Source organism: Festucalex cinctus, chromosome 5 (genome assembly GCF_051991245.1).
Source record: "Festucalex cinctus isolate MCC-2025b chromosome 5, RoL_Fcin_1.0, whole genome shotgun sequence".
Taxonomy (NCBI): Eukaryota; Metazoa; Chordata; class Actinopteri; order Syngnathiformes; family Syngnathidae; genus Festucalex; species Festucalex cinctus.
The window spans coordinates 28,952,874-28,968,212 of record NC_135415.1 but is presented as its reverse complement, the minus strand read 5'-3'; the positions used below and the strand labels follow the sequence as shown (position 1 = coordinate 28,968,212).

Sequence of the window (15,339 nt, the reverse complement as noted above, 5' to 3'; positions counted from 1 at the left end):
CCACACTCAGTCTATAGCTTTATATTCTCCATCTAGAGACTATAAAGATGAAGTAGTATCATTAAAATCGTGCTAGTTGAGGAATACCAGTCTTGACACAAATGTTTAACTGCTCACACTGGCAGTGTCCTGAACTATCAGGTCATCATTTCTGTCGTTTTGATATGTAAAAACTGCTTTTAGAACAACTCGTTTCGTATGTATTGTGTGTAAATTATGAATGTGGTATGTTGAGGTCACGCATTTTGCATGAGGGTGAGGCCATGAGTCAAACCACGCCTCTATGGAGCAACGAAGCTCTGATTGGGCAGCGACTGGCCGCTTAGGAATAGCGCCCCTCCCCTTGGAGACGTGCAGGAAGTCGAAAAGGGGGACGAGCTTACAGTTTACAGCAGTCAGACGGAGACGCGCACGTCGAACCACCTTCGCCTGCTTTCTTCCTCCTCGGGAATATTCCTCACACAAGTGTCTCTTCATGGTGGTTTTACATTTTGAGAACTGGATCGAGGAGTACTCAACTAGGTCGAGACAGTGAAGAGCCTGTGAAAAAGGATGTCATTTGTTTCTCTTTAGACATTTTTGCGTGGTTCCGCACTGCGCACAAGCCTTATTTTTTTGGATTATCGAATTCTCTTCGGATGAATTTGATCACTATGAACGGATCTGGTAAATGAATTTGAGTTCGGCGTCCGCAAATTATTACCCGCGTTCCTTTACGCGTCTGGACCCCGATGAGAGATCCGACCAGTGGCTCCGGATCGTTTTTACGCAGCCAGTCCCGGGATCGTAACGTCGCCAGTGGTGGTCCTCCTCGCCGAACAGGAGTGGAGAAGCCGTCCGTGTGCAGTGCCAAGTCTCCGTTAGACCCGTCACGTCAGGCCAAAAGGCTCCCCATCAGGATTGTAAAGATGTTGACGGCGCACAGCGGCCACTTGCTCCACCCGGAGTACCTTCAACCGCTTCAGTCCGCACCAGTCAGCATCGAGGTGAGAGACGAATACAAAAAAAGAAAAAGACACAACTCGACCAGAATCTTAATATGACATAATTTATCCAAATAAGCAATTAAAAACAATTGTATAATACAAATTAAAATTGTCAAATTAAGGTGGTCACATAAATCAAATTCATTCGTGGGTGAAAAAAAATCAACATGTAGGCTATTTGTGGTTAATTTAATTCATGAAATTATTCCCCCCCCCCCCCCCCCCAATTTTTCATTGCTTCACTGGTTCATTTTATTTCTGTAATTTCCTCATGCATGTGTTCAGAAATTATACAGTGTTCCCTCGTTTTCCGCTGGGGTTAGGTTCCAAAAAATACCCGCAATAAATGAAATCCGCAAAGTAGTTAGCTTTATGTGTTACAATTCTTATAAATGTTTTAAGGCTCTAAAATCCCCGACCGCACAATTTAGACACTTTTCTCATTGAGGCATTTACATGTTCTCACATTTCTCTCTTGTTCAAACATTGATAATGTTCAAACCTTCAGAAATTTTATAAAATGGGTATATTACTGCAAAAAAATATGCAAAATTGCACTTAAAAAAAAATCCGCGAAAAGTGAACCGTGTTATATCGAGGGAAGACTGTACACGAATGAGCTGATCACAATTGTTTGGTTCTGTTCTTTTATTTATATCTTTTTTGTTTTACAGCGTAAATACAGTTTAACTGTGTACTACAGTTTAATAAGGGGATATGAAAGTTTGAAAATCATAACACATTATGTTTCTTTTCTTTTCTTAGCTGGATGCCAAAAAGAGTCCATTAGCTTTGCTGGCTCAGACCTGCTCTCAAATTGGCAAACCGGACCCTCCCTCCTCTTCCAAGCTGGCCTCCCTCTCCTCAGGCAGTTTGGGAGACAAAGAGTCCACAAGCCGATCATCCAAGCCTGGAGAGCAGCATCAGTCTTTGGAGGACAAGTCCAGCTTCAAACCTTACTCCAAATCATCGGGCGACTGTCGTAAAGACGTTCAGGTGTCCAAGGGGTCTTCAGATAAAACTTTCAGAGTGGCCAATGGCGGCTCAAGCGGCGGCGGCGGCGTTCCTTGCCCATCTTTTCCACCACATTCCAAATCGCCAAGCTCTCCTCAGCTCCACACTCAGAGCCAACCTCACGCACAAAGCCACTCCCCGGCCGCACAACCGCTGCCACACTCGCAGGCCTCGCACACGGACAACAAAGCTGCCGGTTTGGAGCAGCCCGGCTCGGACGTAAAGAACAGCGGAGACAAAAAAGACTCAGATGCGGCTAAGTCGGTCATGGACGGGGCTCAGTTGGCCAACTCCAGCCACATACGGGCCAGCGCCAACTCCAGTAATGCCAGCTCTGCCAGTAGTCCGCGGCCTGAGAGCAAGGCCGACACGCAGGCCTCTCAGGGTAACCTGGTCTCCGGGCACATCGCACCCGTCTCCCCTTTTAAACCGGGACATTCTGTTTTTCCTTTGCCTCCTGCTTCAATGGGCTACCACGGCTCCATTGTGGGAGCCTATGCGGGTTACCCGTCGCAGTTTGTTCCTGGTTTGGATCCTACCAAGTCTAGCCTGGGGTTAGGACTTCCGAGTAAACACCCGAGTTCCAGTCCACTCACGGGAGCCTCTCCTCCGTCGTTGATGCAGGGCTTGTGTCGGGACCCTTACTGTTTGACTTACCCCAATGCGCACCATTTGGGAGGAAGTAACTGTTCCACCTGCGTCCACGACCCCTCAAGTCTCAAGTCCGGTTTCCCCCTGGTCTACCCTTCGCACCACCTGCACTCCTTGCACTCGAGCGCCTTATCTTCCAGCACCACTCCCTCCCTCTCGCACCCGCTCTACACTTACGGTTTCATGCTCCCCAATGAACCGTTACCCCACGCCTGTAACTGGGTGTCTGTCGGAGGCCCCTGCGACAAGAGATTTGCCACTTCCGAGGAGCTCCTGGCCCACTTGCGTACGCACACCGCTTTGCCTGGCATGGTGGAGAGTAAACTCTTGTCGGCGTATCCTTCGTCAATTTCGTCATCAGCCTCCTGCCATCTTCACCTCCCGCCGCACAGCAGCCCAGGCTCCCTGCCCAGCACCTTCTCCTTTCGAGGGTCCCCCGGCTTGGGCCTGGCCCGCTACCACCCCTACGGCAAATCCCACCTGCCTGGAGCACCTGGACTTCCCATGCCATCCATCCCCTCATCTTCAGCTTACTACTCCCCTTATGCCCTCTACAGTCAGAGACTGGGCTCAGCCTCAGCCCTCGGATACCCGTGATATGACACGGTGACATCCGTGGACCGCCGGGAACCAGCTTGAACTCTCCGGAGCGGTCCCCAAGGTACACTTCTCGGAGAGGAATCTTCAGCAGTCGGGGCGTCGTTCCTGATGGTCCGCCTGTCAGGAATGACCATCTGTTAGCCTCACAACTGCGACTGGTGGAGTTTGTAAGCCACCCAGATTCAATAGACTTAAACGCTATTAACTCATTCACTCCCAAAAACGTATTTATACGTTTTTTTTTTGTTTTTTTTTTTGTTTTTTTTAATGCTAGAGCATACAGAAGGCTTTGATGCAGCTTCAGATCTGGAAAAGGTCGCTTAAAGCAATGGTAGTTATTACAAAAAACGGCCAGCAGGTGGCAACAGAGTATAAGAGAGCAGCACGGGCCATGTTGCAACAAGCTCTTTTTCCCAGTGTTCTCAACAGGTTTGTGATTAATGATGAAACATAGCTATATTGTAATGCTAATTGCTGCAAAACAGAAACAGATAAAAAATATACCTTTTTTTCTGATGAAAGAAGAGACTTTAATCTTTCTTTTGGTAGGTTCCATGTTTTATAGCAATAGAACACAATATTCTGTGGGCCTTGCAAAATCAGTCAAAAAACAATAAAACAGTGAAAACGCCTGGGAGTGAATGAGTTAATGACACCAATAAGCAAAGCTTGAAAGTGATGAAATTATGTTTTTCATCTCTCTTGATTGTGTTATTTGTATCTTTTTTTTTTTTCATAATGTGTCACCCAAAACTGAAATCCTGTATTTATTTTTCACACAAGCGCTTGCTTCAAATCTGGGGGATTTTTTTTTTTCTTCCCTACTACAAACTGTTTATTGAAAATCAATAATGATTTAAGTATATTACCGTAATGACTATTATAAATAAATAAAAACCTTGCACCATAATAATGATGGACTATCACGCTTTATTCTGGATTATGTCTTTTAACTCTTCTAAGGTTTACTTTGTTCATCTCTGAAGGCTTATTGAGACTCTGGAGTCGTGCATGTCAGTGAAAATATTTTTATTTGTAAATATGCAAAGATGTAATATTTTTTCAAGCCTGTGTGGGGCATTTTGTTTGGGTTCACAAATGGTACAAATATAGGTGACAAAATGTGTTAATAATGACTGTAATATTCAACCAACTTGGGAAAGTCTTATTTTATTAAATAAATGATCGCATTTGACTCGTTTCCCCTCATTCTTAAGTACATTTATACACTACATAATGCAATTGAGCACTCAGTCTCTCTTCATCATGGTCTATCCATAATTCCAGCTGTTCTATGTGGGGCTGCGTGTAATATTTCATGTCCCATATCAGTTGACAGGGCATCCTGGGTCACATTAGCCCTGTTAGCTAGTCACTGAGGACTTCCATCCCCTCCTCTTCATCCTCCCTCCATCACCAACGTTGCTTTTGTTGACATGAGTGCAGCTTTTAATTGCTGATTCCTGTTTGTGAGGCCCCAAAACAGCCTTCTCAGCAGAAGGTATGGCGGGGCAGGGGTGGCCACTGAGGTCACTGGCACTTCAATAATGACTTGAGGGAGGTGTCGACCCAGGATCACCTCACACTGATGGATAGACCCGCAACACAAAAGGGCCATGGCTGACAAAGGGATGTAGTTATTAGAGAAATATTCATCAAAGTCCTGATACCTCCCCGCTGGGGAAATTGGACTCACGGCTTCCATCCTGAAGTAAGGAACCATTTTCTTGCTGATTTTCTGCATGTCAGCAGTACTGGCTCGATTTTTTGTGGAGACACTCATTCAACAAGAAAGAGCGAGTCTATGTTATATTAGAGCAGGGGTGTCCAAACTACGGCCCGGGGGCCATTTGCGGCCCGCCATACATTTTTTGGGCGGCCCGCGGCAAATGCTAAAAATAATTTTTCAATGCTGTTTTTAAAAAAAACACACACAAAAAAAAGAGGGTGGATTAAACATTCCTAGCTACGCAAAGACACAAATTTGCAGCTAATGATTCAGTTTCAAAAATAAAAATAGTTTCATCCACTTGTTGCTTAGTGTCAAGGTCCAATTTGTGAAAACGTCACATTAAATTAATGGTTCTTAAGTGTGGTCAGTTTACTACCGATCGTTCTTGTTGTGGTTCAGAATGTCAAGTTGGGATTCAGCTGCCGCTCAGTGGAGAGGCGAATCTATAGTGGCACACAGGGGCCACTATTTGCCTTGTGACTGTTAGCAGTTTTCAATAAGTAACTGTACATTATATCAACAATTTTTAATTGCTTCATTGATTTTTACCATGTTTAACTCATTCACTGCCATTGACGGAAAAAGACGTCAAATGATGCTTTTTTTTTTTTTTTTTTTGCTGGTCTGGCAATGAATGTGTTAATAAATAACTTTTAAAAAAAAAATCAAAGTGGCCCTTGCAGCTTGTATTAGAGTATTTGGGTGCTGATAATGTACCTTTGTCTCCGCTCCACTGTTTTTGGCTGACATGCTGTCGGTGGCACAGAGCAAAGAGTCTCCGAGGTGGCTATTGACCCCCGACTCCCAGACTCCTCCACTCTCGGGCTTCATTAGCACTCCAGACAGGGAAAGGCAAGCACAGGTGTCACTTGACAGGACCATTAACAAAATGGATGACCCTCCCAAACCACATCCAGCCCCTGCCTTCGCCAGCAAGGTCACAGCGCCCTGATCACCAGTCTGGGCGGCTCTTTGGGACACTACACTTATTTTTCTCATTTAGAAAGTGGAGCGAGCCACTCCACTTGAAAAGAAGAGTCAATCTGCGCTCTCCTCCACCTACTGGCTCTGTTTTGACGGAATGAAGGATGATAGAAGGCAAGCTAGTCCAAAAATATTACATTCAATGCTTATTGCTTTTTTTTCCAAGGTCTCATAGTCATACAGTGGATTGTGTTGCCCCCTGTAGTTTTGTTGCAGAATTACAGTTTGCAGAAGCACAGTTTGGAAATGTGGTTTAAAAAAAAAAAAAGTACTGTACATTGTTATCCAGATTTTCAAAAGGAATGTCACAAATTACAGGTAAAGCTGACGAGCCGAGCAGGCTGAGATGGTTTACAGCAGAGGTCACACAGAGGGGAAAACTTTCAATCATGTCTGGAGGTGGAATTCATTTCACTGTTGCCAGTTTGCACTCGTTCATCAAATGCCTCACTATTCTCCCTATTCCCTTGCTCATCAGTCTCCGCCATCTATCCCCCCCACACACATCTCTTGCAGCTGAGTCAACACCCACACACTCCATTTATGTTGCCTGTGTGGGGCTTGCGCGCTTGTGGAAGTATGTGTACTCAGCCTCCATCCTTTGTCCACAGGAGTTGACATATGAGGCAGGACTCAGCATTTCTGTTGTATTTAATACCGGAAAACACCACCGCCCATTTACATTTTTTTTTTTTTTTTTTAACTGTTTTTGAGGTCAAGTTCTTGTTCTATTTCTGATCTAAAATGCATTTATTACAAATAAGTCAATAAGTCAGTAAGTAAATAAGTTATAAGATATAAACAGTAAACACAATTATTTATCCATCCATCCATCCATCCATCTATCCATTCATTTTCTTGACCTCTTATTCCTCACAAGGGTCGCAGGGGGTGCTGGAGCCTATCTCAGCTGGCTCTGGGCAGTAGGAGGTGTACACCCTGGACTGGTTGCCAGCCAATCGCAGAGTAATCACAATTAAAAAAACAAACAAAAAAAAAACAGAAAATCATCAGCCTAATTGTTACTGATACTTTAAAAATATATATATATAAAATATATAATTACTGAGTGTTGCAAACCAGTCCAGGGTGTATCCCACCCGAATGTCAGCTGCAATATGCCCCTGCTCCCTCGTAATCCTAATGAGGACAAGCTAGTAGATCACTTCCTGGTTTAATAAGGATGATGGGTTAAGATAATTGGACCATACCATTTTTTTTTTAATTTGATAGCCATGGAAGATTAAAAACTACCGACACAACTTGTGCGCAGTGCCATGTTTGTGTTAGTTACAAATAAATAAAAACCTTTGATTAAATTCCTGCATCCACATTTGTATCCAGATTTGTACCAAATTTAAACGTGTCTTCCGCTGAACAGAAAATCTTCCTGTAAACTGCCTAGCAACTAACAAACTTAAACAAACAGCAAAGACTCTCACCTTTCACACTCGGCAGAGGTCATAAATATATATATATATTTCTATAACCTCTACCTGTTATGAAGAGTGAATGGTATCACTGTGGTGCCGGGGAAAGATTGATAGTGGAAATCAAAGAAGTAACTGTGACAGATGGTGATGGAGAGGACTAATATTTTCCCCCCCGCGAGATGCCGAGACGCTGCAGAGTGCCACTGTGAGGTCCCGAGCAGCCAGTTGACAGCGCTGGTGATTAATGACGACAGGGTGTGGAGCTGCTCTTCAATTAGAGCCAGCTCTTACTCAACTCACCAATGCTGCTGACAGCCAGGACACAGCCAGAGAGAGAGAGAGAGAGACGAGGGGGGTGTTTTTTTTATTTTTTTTATATGTCTCACTATTCGTGTCTCTGAAACAAAACATTAACCTCGACTCCATGACTACCACCTCTGTGTTTAACATCAGGACCCAGTACAGAGCGTTTTGGCACCAGACAGTGACCACAGTGTTAAAGCGGGCCAGATGGCATGAACACATCCCTCGTCAGGCTCTGTCACACAAAGTCTGTTCTGTCTCCGCATAACTCTGCAACCGACTCTTCCAACTGCCCTCTTACAGTCCCAACAGCCTCTTGTACTGCAGTCTTTTGCTACTGTACCAAGTCGGAAATGGTGCAGTTAATGATGTTATAAGGTAGGGGTGTGCTCAAAAAATCGATACGGCAATATATCGTTGCGGGCCTCATTACAATACACGTATCGATATTGCTTGTTAATAGGGGTGTAAAAAAAAAATCGATTCGGCGATATATCGCGATACTACATCGAGCGATTCTCGAATCGATTCAATAAAAAAAAATCGTTTTTTTTTTTTTTTTTTTAAGAGCTCAGAATTGTTCATTCGGTATTCGGATTCAACGTCTTATCATCATTGCCTTTTTTTTTGTTTTGTTTTTTGTGTGAATCGATTTTTAAACTTCCATTTTTAATGGAAAAATATTCAACAAAACGTCTGACTTCGGGTTAGGATTCACACCTTGAGCATGGAAGAATGTTATATGAACGGAACATTAAGCCTTAATATTTTATTTTAATGCTGTTCAAACATGAAACAGATTACAACCTCTATAAGATAAATAAATAATACATTTTCATATAAATCTTACACTCTACAAGCTTACTGATTAGTATTTTCTAAATTTGAATGAAAAAAAATCGCAACAATCGACTTATGAATTCGTATCGGGATTAATCGGTATCGAATCGAATCGTGACCTGTGAATCGTGATAGGAATCGAATCGTCAGGTACTAGGCAATTCACACCCCTACTCGTTAACTTTAAATAGGCAGTTAACGTTTGCCTTTGCAGCTTGCATTGCACCTAAAAAATAAAAACCAGCAGCGTCTTTGAAGTTAATTGCCTTCAATGAATGCAAAAAATAGCTCACCAGCGATTGGACACTGTGACTGGCTAATAAAAATGAAAGCAGAGGAAGAATGTCAACATTTATTTACTTATAAACTTAACATGGCATGTGTCTCAGCGTACCAAATTTCCCTATATTTTGTTCAAAAAAATAAAAAATAAAATAAAATGTGTCTTATGTGGGATACATATGTATCGCAATACGTATCGTATCGTGGCCCCTGTATCGTGATACGTATCGTATCGTGAGGTTGGCGGCAATACCCAGCCCTATTATAAGGACGTTAATCCGTATCATATCTATTCGTGTTACCAGTGATTGAATTTGTGTTGTATTTAACACATTTATGTCAGTTGTATGATTACATAAAAATAATAATTAAACAAACCGTAGTTTAAGTTGTGTGTAAAATAATGACATCCAGGACGACGATTCCCAGTTGTGTTGCTCATCTGAGGACTGCTTGTGATTACAAATCTGTATGTTTTGATTGTGGCTGGCTGATTAATTAGTCCGACCGACATTACAATTTTTTTTCTTTTTTTTTTTTCTTTACAAAATCATCTTGCGGGCCGGATTAAACCGGATTGGTGGGCCTGATCCGGCCCGTGAGCCGTATGTGTGACACCCCTGCTTTATATGATTAAATTTAGTGTACTCGGAACACTCACTCTCATATCACACGTTTTCCACATAATTCTACAATATGTCTGTAACAACTGTTGCACATTAAAATGTTGGTGGTTGCTGTTCGTGATTCAGGGCCATCCAACGGATCTCTGTGTTTAATTTAGCTGAAGAAGTGACTCACTGATACACACATTCACACTCGAGTTTATATTAGCAAAGACCTTGTGGTTTCTGGAGTAAGAGTGTGGAATAAGCTCCAACAGGCAGCGTGATTATTTTTTTTACTCTTTTCGTCAACCCTATTCAGACCAGAAAAGTCCTTTTGTAGTCCGCTTGTTCGGTCCGGACCAAAAGCGGACTTTGTTATTATTATTATTTTTTTAAGTTTGGTGCGGTTCATATTCACACTCTGCTTTTTTTTTTTTTTTTTTTTTTTTTTCTCAAGTGGACTATATTGCGTAATCACGTCGAACCACGTGACGATCCGTGCTGCTATTGGACAAAAAATGACGAGGGCTGTACGCGTACGAAACCCGGAAATGGCGGTAAAATGGTAAATTCCGACGTGCTGTATTATGACGCTGAATATTTGTTGCGTTATTAGATGCGAGATATATGCGAGCGTCAAGGGCAGCTCATTCAACGGAGGTTCCGCCACACTGTTGCTAAATTTGGAACGCGTCGTCGACTGCGTGTAGTAAACGGAAGATGTTGACGGCATCATGGTTAAACAGAATACGGATGATGATGAATTAATTTAGCACAATATCCACTACCGGGAACAGTGCAGGTCTGAATACACCTCGATGCAAGGCAAGTTTATTTGTATAGCACATTTCATACACAAGGCAACTCAATGTGCTTTACACAAGGAAAGACAACACAATAAGCATCAAGAAACAGTAATTAACATTCAAAGGAAGAAAAATAAATGAAAATAGGTTACAAGATTTACTAAAAAGAACATACAATAACAATCTTAAAACATTGTTCAACAAACCTTAAAACATTTAACATAAGGAAGTTTAAAATAATAATTAAAAAAAAACACACACTTAACTCATTCACTCCCACCCATTTTCACTGAAGCAACCCCTTTACTGGATATTCTCTGCTTTTGCGAGGCCCACAGAGTATTGTGTTCTATTACTATAAAACATGGAATCAACCAAAAGAAAAATTAGCATCTCTTCTTTCATCGGGAAAAAAAAAAAAGTATAATTCCATCTGTTTCCGTTTTGGAGCAATTAGCATTAGAATATAGCTAAGTTTCATCACAAATCTGTTTAAAACAGTGGGGAAAAGATTTTTTGCAACATGGCTCTGTTTGATCTCTTATACTCTGCTGTCACCAGCTGGCTATATTTGTAATAACTACCATTGCTTCAAGCGTTTTCTTCAGTTCAGAGGCTACATCAAAGACTTCTATATGCTCTAGCATAAAAAACATAAAAAACGTATAAATACGTCTTTGGGAGCAAATGAGTTAATTAAAGCTGTTTAAAAGTCCCTAATCAAAGGTATCTGAAAACAGCAAAGTTTTTAACCTGGATTTAAAAGCATTTACACTCGGGGCTGACTTCACTTCTGTTGGCAGCCTATTCCAACTGTGTGCAGCATAATAGCTAAATGCAGCGTCACCATGTTTGCTTCGAACTCTGGGTTCCACTAGTTGGCCCAAGTCTGTCGATCTCAGAGCCCTGCTGGGTTTGTACTCAATTAGCATTTCTTGGATATATTCAGGACCCAAACCATTTAGTGATTTATAGACGAGTAGCAGAACTTTAAAATAGATTCTACAGCTGACTGGGAGCCAGTAATATGTTCTGATGTAGCGAGTCCCCTCTTCACTTTTACAGCCTCCACCTTTACCTTTTCTTCCATTATTGTACGTTACCCATAAGCCCCCTAGGTAATCATAGCGCTTATGTTATGAAAAAAAAGAAAAAAAGAAAAGAAACCCCTTCCCATATAGCGGTGGAAGCCAAGGAGAGGGCGGGAAGGGAAGAGAGCTGATTATCCAAATACAGTCATTAAAGGGGAAATGTGTTTTTGAAGCTGTCAAGATGATTAATGGGCGAGAGCAAATCCTCACAAATGCTCTTGTTTAGTCTCACTGGCAGACACGATCCTGCCCATTGATTTATGGCAGGCCTGCTGTGTGAGACCACAGTGAGGTTAGAGGCTGTGAGTTTGTGAGCGTGTACCTCGTGGTGTGTGCGCGCACGCATTCACGCTTGATTGTGTGCATATGTGTGGCTTGCCTGTTCCGAAAGGTAAATTGCGGGGTTGTGTGCACATGCATATGTTAGCGTATACAGTACTGTGCAAAAGTCTTAGGTCACCACAACAAGCTTTGCTTTTATAATGGCCCCTTTTTCACAGCAGTTCAGTATGACTTGTAAAACTTGAACTAATAGGACACAGCAGGTTTAGACAAATAAATACGAAACCAATTTACGCAAAACAATGAATAGAAATGGTGGAAATTGCATTTCTATTAAGAATTTTATATTTTTATCTACTTTGGTGATAATCTGGATGAGGGTGGGTTTTTTTTCCTTTTTTTTTTATTTTTTATTTTTTTAGGCATGTAAATATTGGCACTATCTTAACCCTGTAATCAGATTGGCACACCCGTGTCTGTTTTTACCATCCATTAACCGGGACGTAGCCTGCTAGCTAACAAACATGGAACAATAAACCTAAACACAATGCTCGATTAATTGTTTTTATCAATTGTTTAAACTTGTTGGATGTCTGCACTTGAGTGGCCTTCTAGTTCTATATGAGCGTGTTGTTAAACCCACAAATCAGATGGTGGCCCAAAACCTTTGCACAGTATTGTATGCAGAGGTAACATTTGCTCTTGTGTCTTTTTCGTTTCATTGTACTTAGTTTTCCTGAAACATAATTTTTACTTTTACTCCAGTATTTAAAGGCCTGGTCTACCGTTTTCACTCAGGAAACTGCACTTTTTAAATACAGGATGTACACACTTGAAGTTTTTCTCAGTCTACACATCTGGGCTTATGTTAATGTCTGGTGGTGATTTGTCCTAAACCCCCACACCCCCAGCCTGTATTTTGCCATTTTGTGTTGGTTTTGTAAACAGCGGGACGTTTCTGTGGAAAGACAGTGTTTACACCCCTCCAGCCAATCGCAGAGCGCGGGGGGGGTGGGGGCGGGCGGGGGCGGGGGCTGCGTGTCGCAAACGGGGCCGGGCGAATTTGTCGGCTGCGTGATGTCACTCCCACGGCAATTTGACAGCACGCACAGATTTTTTTTTTTTTCACTCACTCACTCACTCACTCACTCACTCACTCACTCACTCAAGCTTACATGTGTGAATGAGTGAATGAGTCTTAACGCTCAAAATAAAACACAAAAATGCTCTTTTAGTTTAAGATTCACAATTTTGAAGTATTTCCAAACCGGCGAAGTTTTGGTGAAAAACTGCTCCAAGCTAGCGCCACTTACAGGCAAGGAGGACTCACTTAACGTCTTCCCCCTCTGCCATCGCTCGCTTGTACTCGCCTGCGTCACGAGTACTCGAGTACTTGAAAAAAGGCTGGTATCGCCCATCCCTACTAATTATATATCATAAAATGAATAACTCTTCTCAGAAAAGAATGTTTCTCATCCCAAGAAGGTAAAGTAGAATTATTTCAAGGCGGAACAGTCCGTTCGAGTCAAGCTCTCCTTGGCTGCTTTCAGATGGATGTCTAGCAGCTGTTGGCCCCGTCGTCTGCTCCCTGAGCACCACCATTAGTCCTATCTGTCTGCAATTTCCTCATTCTTCCTCGGTTCCCTCTGAAGTCCACTCTGATCGCTTTCCCACACCCCCACGGCTCAGCACAACACTGTACTGTAAATACGCAGCAGCTAGACTCGGCCTGGAAAGACCAGAGCACATTTCCCCGTCCACCTACTCATGCACTCGTAATCTCACACACACGCACGTGCATGCACGCTTACGCACACACACCTCATCTAATATTCCTTCATGAAGCAATTACGCAGTCACCCGTGAAGGAGATGTTAAAGGTTGATTTTTGCAGCAGCGAGAGGTCAGTTTTAGAAGTTTGCGCTGGAACCAGAATCTTCAACATTGTTTCTCCTGTGCAAAAAAAAAAAAGTGAAGAGTTCTTTATAAACGTACTTTGTGCACTTTGATCAGATGGACTCCAGTGAGTCCGTTTCTGATTCCGCCACTAATTTGAAAGAAATGAGAAAGGCGCTCCCATTGGCCACAAAGCTATGTTCCGCCCATAATGGCGCTCAGTCTTGCAGAAGCAGCAATCCGCTTTTGATCAAAGGGGCATAAAGCGGAAAAAAAAAAAGAAGTGGAAATTCAAATTTTGGTAGTCTGGTGCCCCGTGCGCCCGGCGTAAAAATATGTGCAACTTCATTTTGGTGCCAGGGCAAGTCTAGCCTACACTGGGAAAAAAAATAATAATAATAAAAAAATAATACCTCGTACGATTTACTGAAAAACAAGTATTTGCACTCACTCCAATTAAGTAAATTCTACTGCTCAATATCAAGTATTCGACCTCAACAGAATTAAGTAACATTTGCATGCATATTTAAAAAACATTACATTCTGGAAGCCATGCTTTGGAAAATACACAACTTTCTTTTTTTCTTTTTTCTTTTTTTTAAAGAAGGCAATGGAGGACAATGCTGATCTAAAAAAAAAGGTTTCATTGCACATTTGACATCAGAAATTCTAATAAATGACGTAAGGTTGTGTCATGTGCGCTGCAGATGCAGTGGCGTGTTTGTTGCATCTTGTTTAAATGATGATAGGGTGCCATTTGTCGATTCAATCCATCATCCGTTGTACCTCAGCTGACCCCGAATGTTGGAGCCAGATGGGTCCAATTGGAGCTGGCCACTAACATGCTGCACTGGAGGAGGAGGAGGTTCCCACACATGCCTTCCAAAAGCAAAATTTAAGGGCATGTTAACCAGCTGCGAACTCATTCTCTGTGTTGATATCGTATATGTACACACCTGTGTGTATGTAGGCACATTTCTATACGTTGGGTTTATTCCTGCTGACTACTCGCTCCCTAAAACCCCAACTGTGTGTGTGTGTGCGTGTGTTTGTCAAAACGTGATGATTGATGACCCAAACTCTTCAGCTTCCTTCCTCTCTGCTCCAGTTGTGTCGCACACATCAACACACGTCACCATAATGGATGGCGGCAGACAACTTTCGCAAGCTCCTGCTCAGGCTCAAGCAAGCAAACGGACCATAAAAACTCTCCACCACGTGCAAACAAAATCATATAAGTCGCAATCAAAACCCTCACAGACACTTTTGCATTTCAGTCATCGTGAAAATAATCTTTTTCACAATGACCTTGAAGCAGAGCGCTCATAGCTAAGAGTACGAAAATAAGTTGGTAGTGGATAAAGCCCAATTCACAGTGACTGCGGAACGGCTGCGGTGCGTTTTCCGTACGGCGGCCGTACGGACGCCCGTAAGGACTTCACACCGCGTGCGTTGAGTGTCCGGAAATCTACTCCCGACAGATCACGAGATCACGTTCTAGCACCCTCTGGTGGCTAGTTTTTTTTTTTTTTTTTTTTTTTTTTTTTTTTTTTTTTTTTTTTTTTTTTTTTTTTTTTTTAGTGCAGTTCAGTTTTCACAAGGCATGTTTTGGCCCTTCTATGTTTAAAAATGTGGAGGAGCTCAAGGTGTGCTTGTATTAGCAAGTAAGTCAATATAAAGTGTTATTAGAGATTGTAGATGTTTATGCGTTGCCAACACAAGCAATGCCAAAACATCCGCAGATTCAAACTGTCTTACAAACATATGGTTTTGGTCTCAGTATTTGGAGAGTGCATCTTAAACCAACATCTATCTTTCAACCTATTGTGAT

At 42.3% G+C, this 15,339-nt stretch overlaps 1 protein-coding gene across 1 annotated transcript; it reads left to right on the top strand.

Annotated features, from left to right (window-relative positions):
• Window positions 1–404: 404 nt before the first annotated feature.
• On the top strand, window positions 405–4,446 carry znf703 (zinc finger protein 703). The gene is made up of 2 exons (XM_077521180.1): window positions 405–986; window positions 1,752–4,446. Exons 1-2 carry the CDS (start codon window positions 732–734, stop codon window positions 3,246–3,248), a joined length of 1,752 nt encoding a protein of 583 aa, XP_077377306.1. The 5' UTR covers window positions 405–731; the 3' UTR covers window positions 3,249–4,446.
• Window positions 4,447–15,339: the final 10,893 nt, after the last annotated feature.

Bases quoted from the DNA above. Each gene is read 5' to 3' on its own strand.
- znf703 (XM_077521180.1), top strand. From the start codon at position 732: ATGAGAGATCCGACCAGTGGCTCCGGATCGTTTTTACGCAGCCAGTCC. The intron at 987-1,751 runs GTGAGAGACGAA...TTCTTTTCTTAG, and splicing joins CCGCACCAGTCAGCATCGAG to CTGGATGCCAAAAAGAGTCC.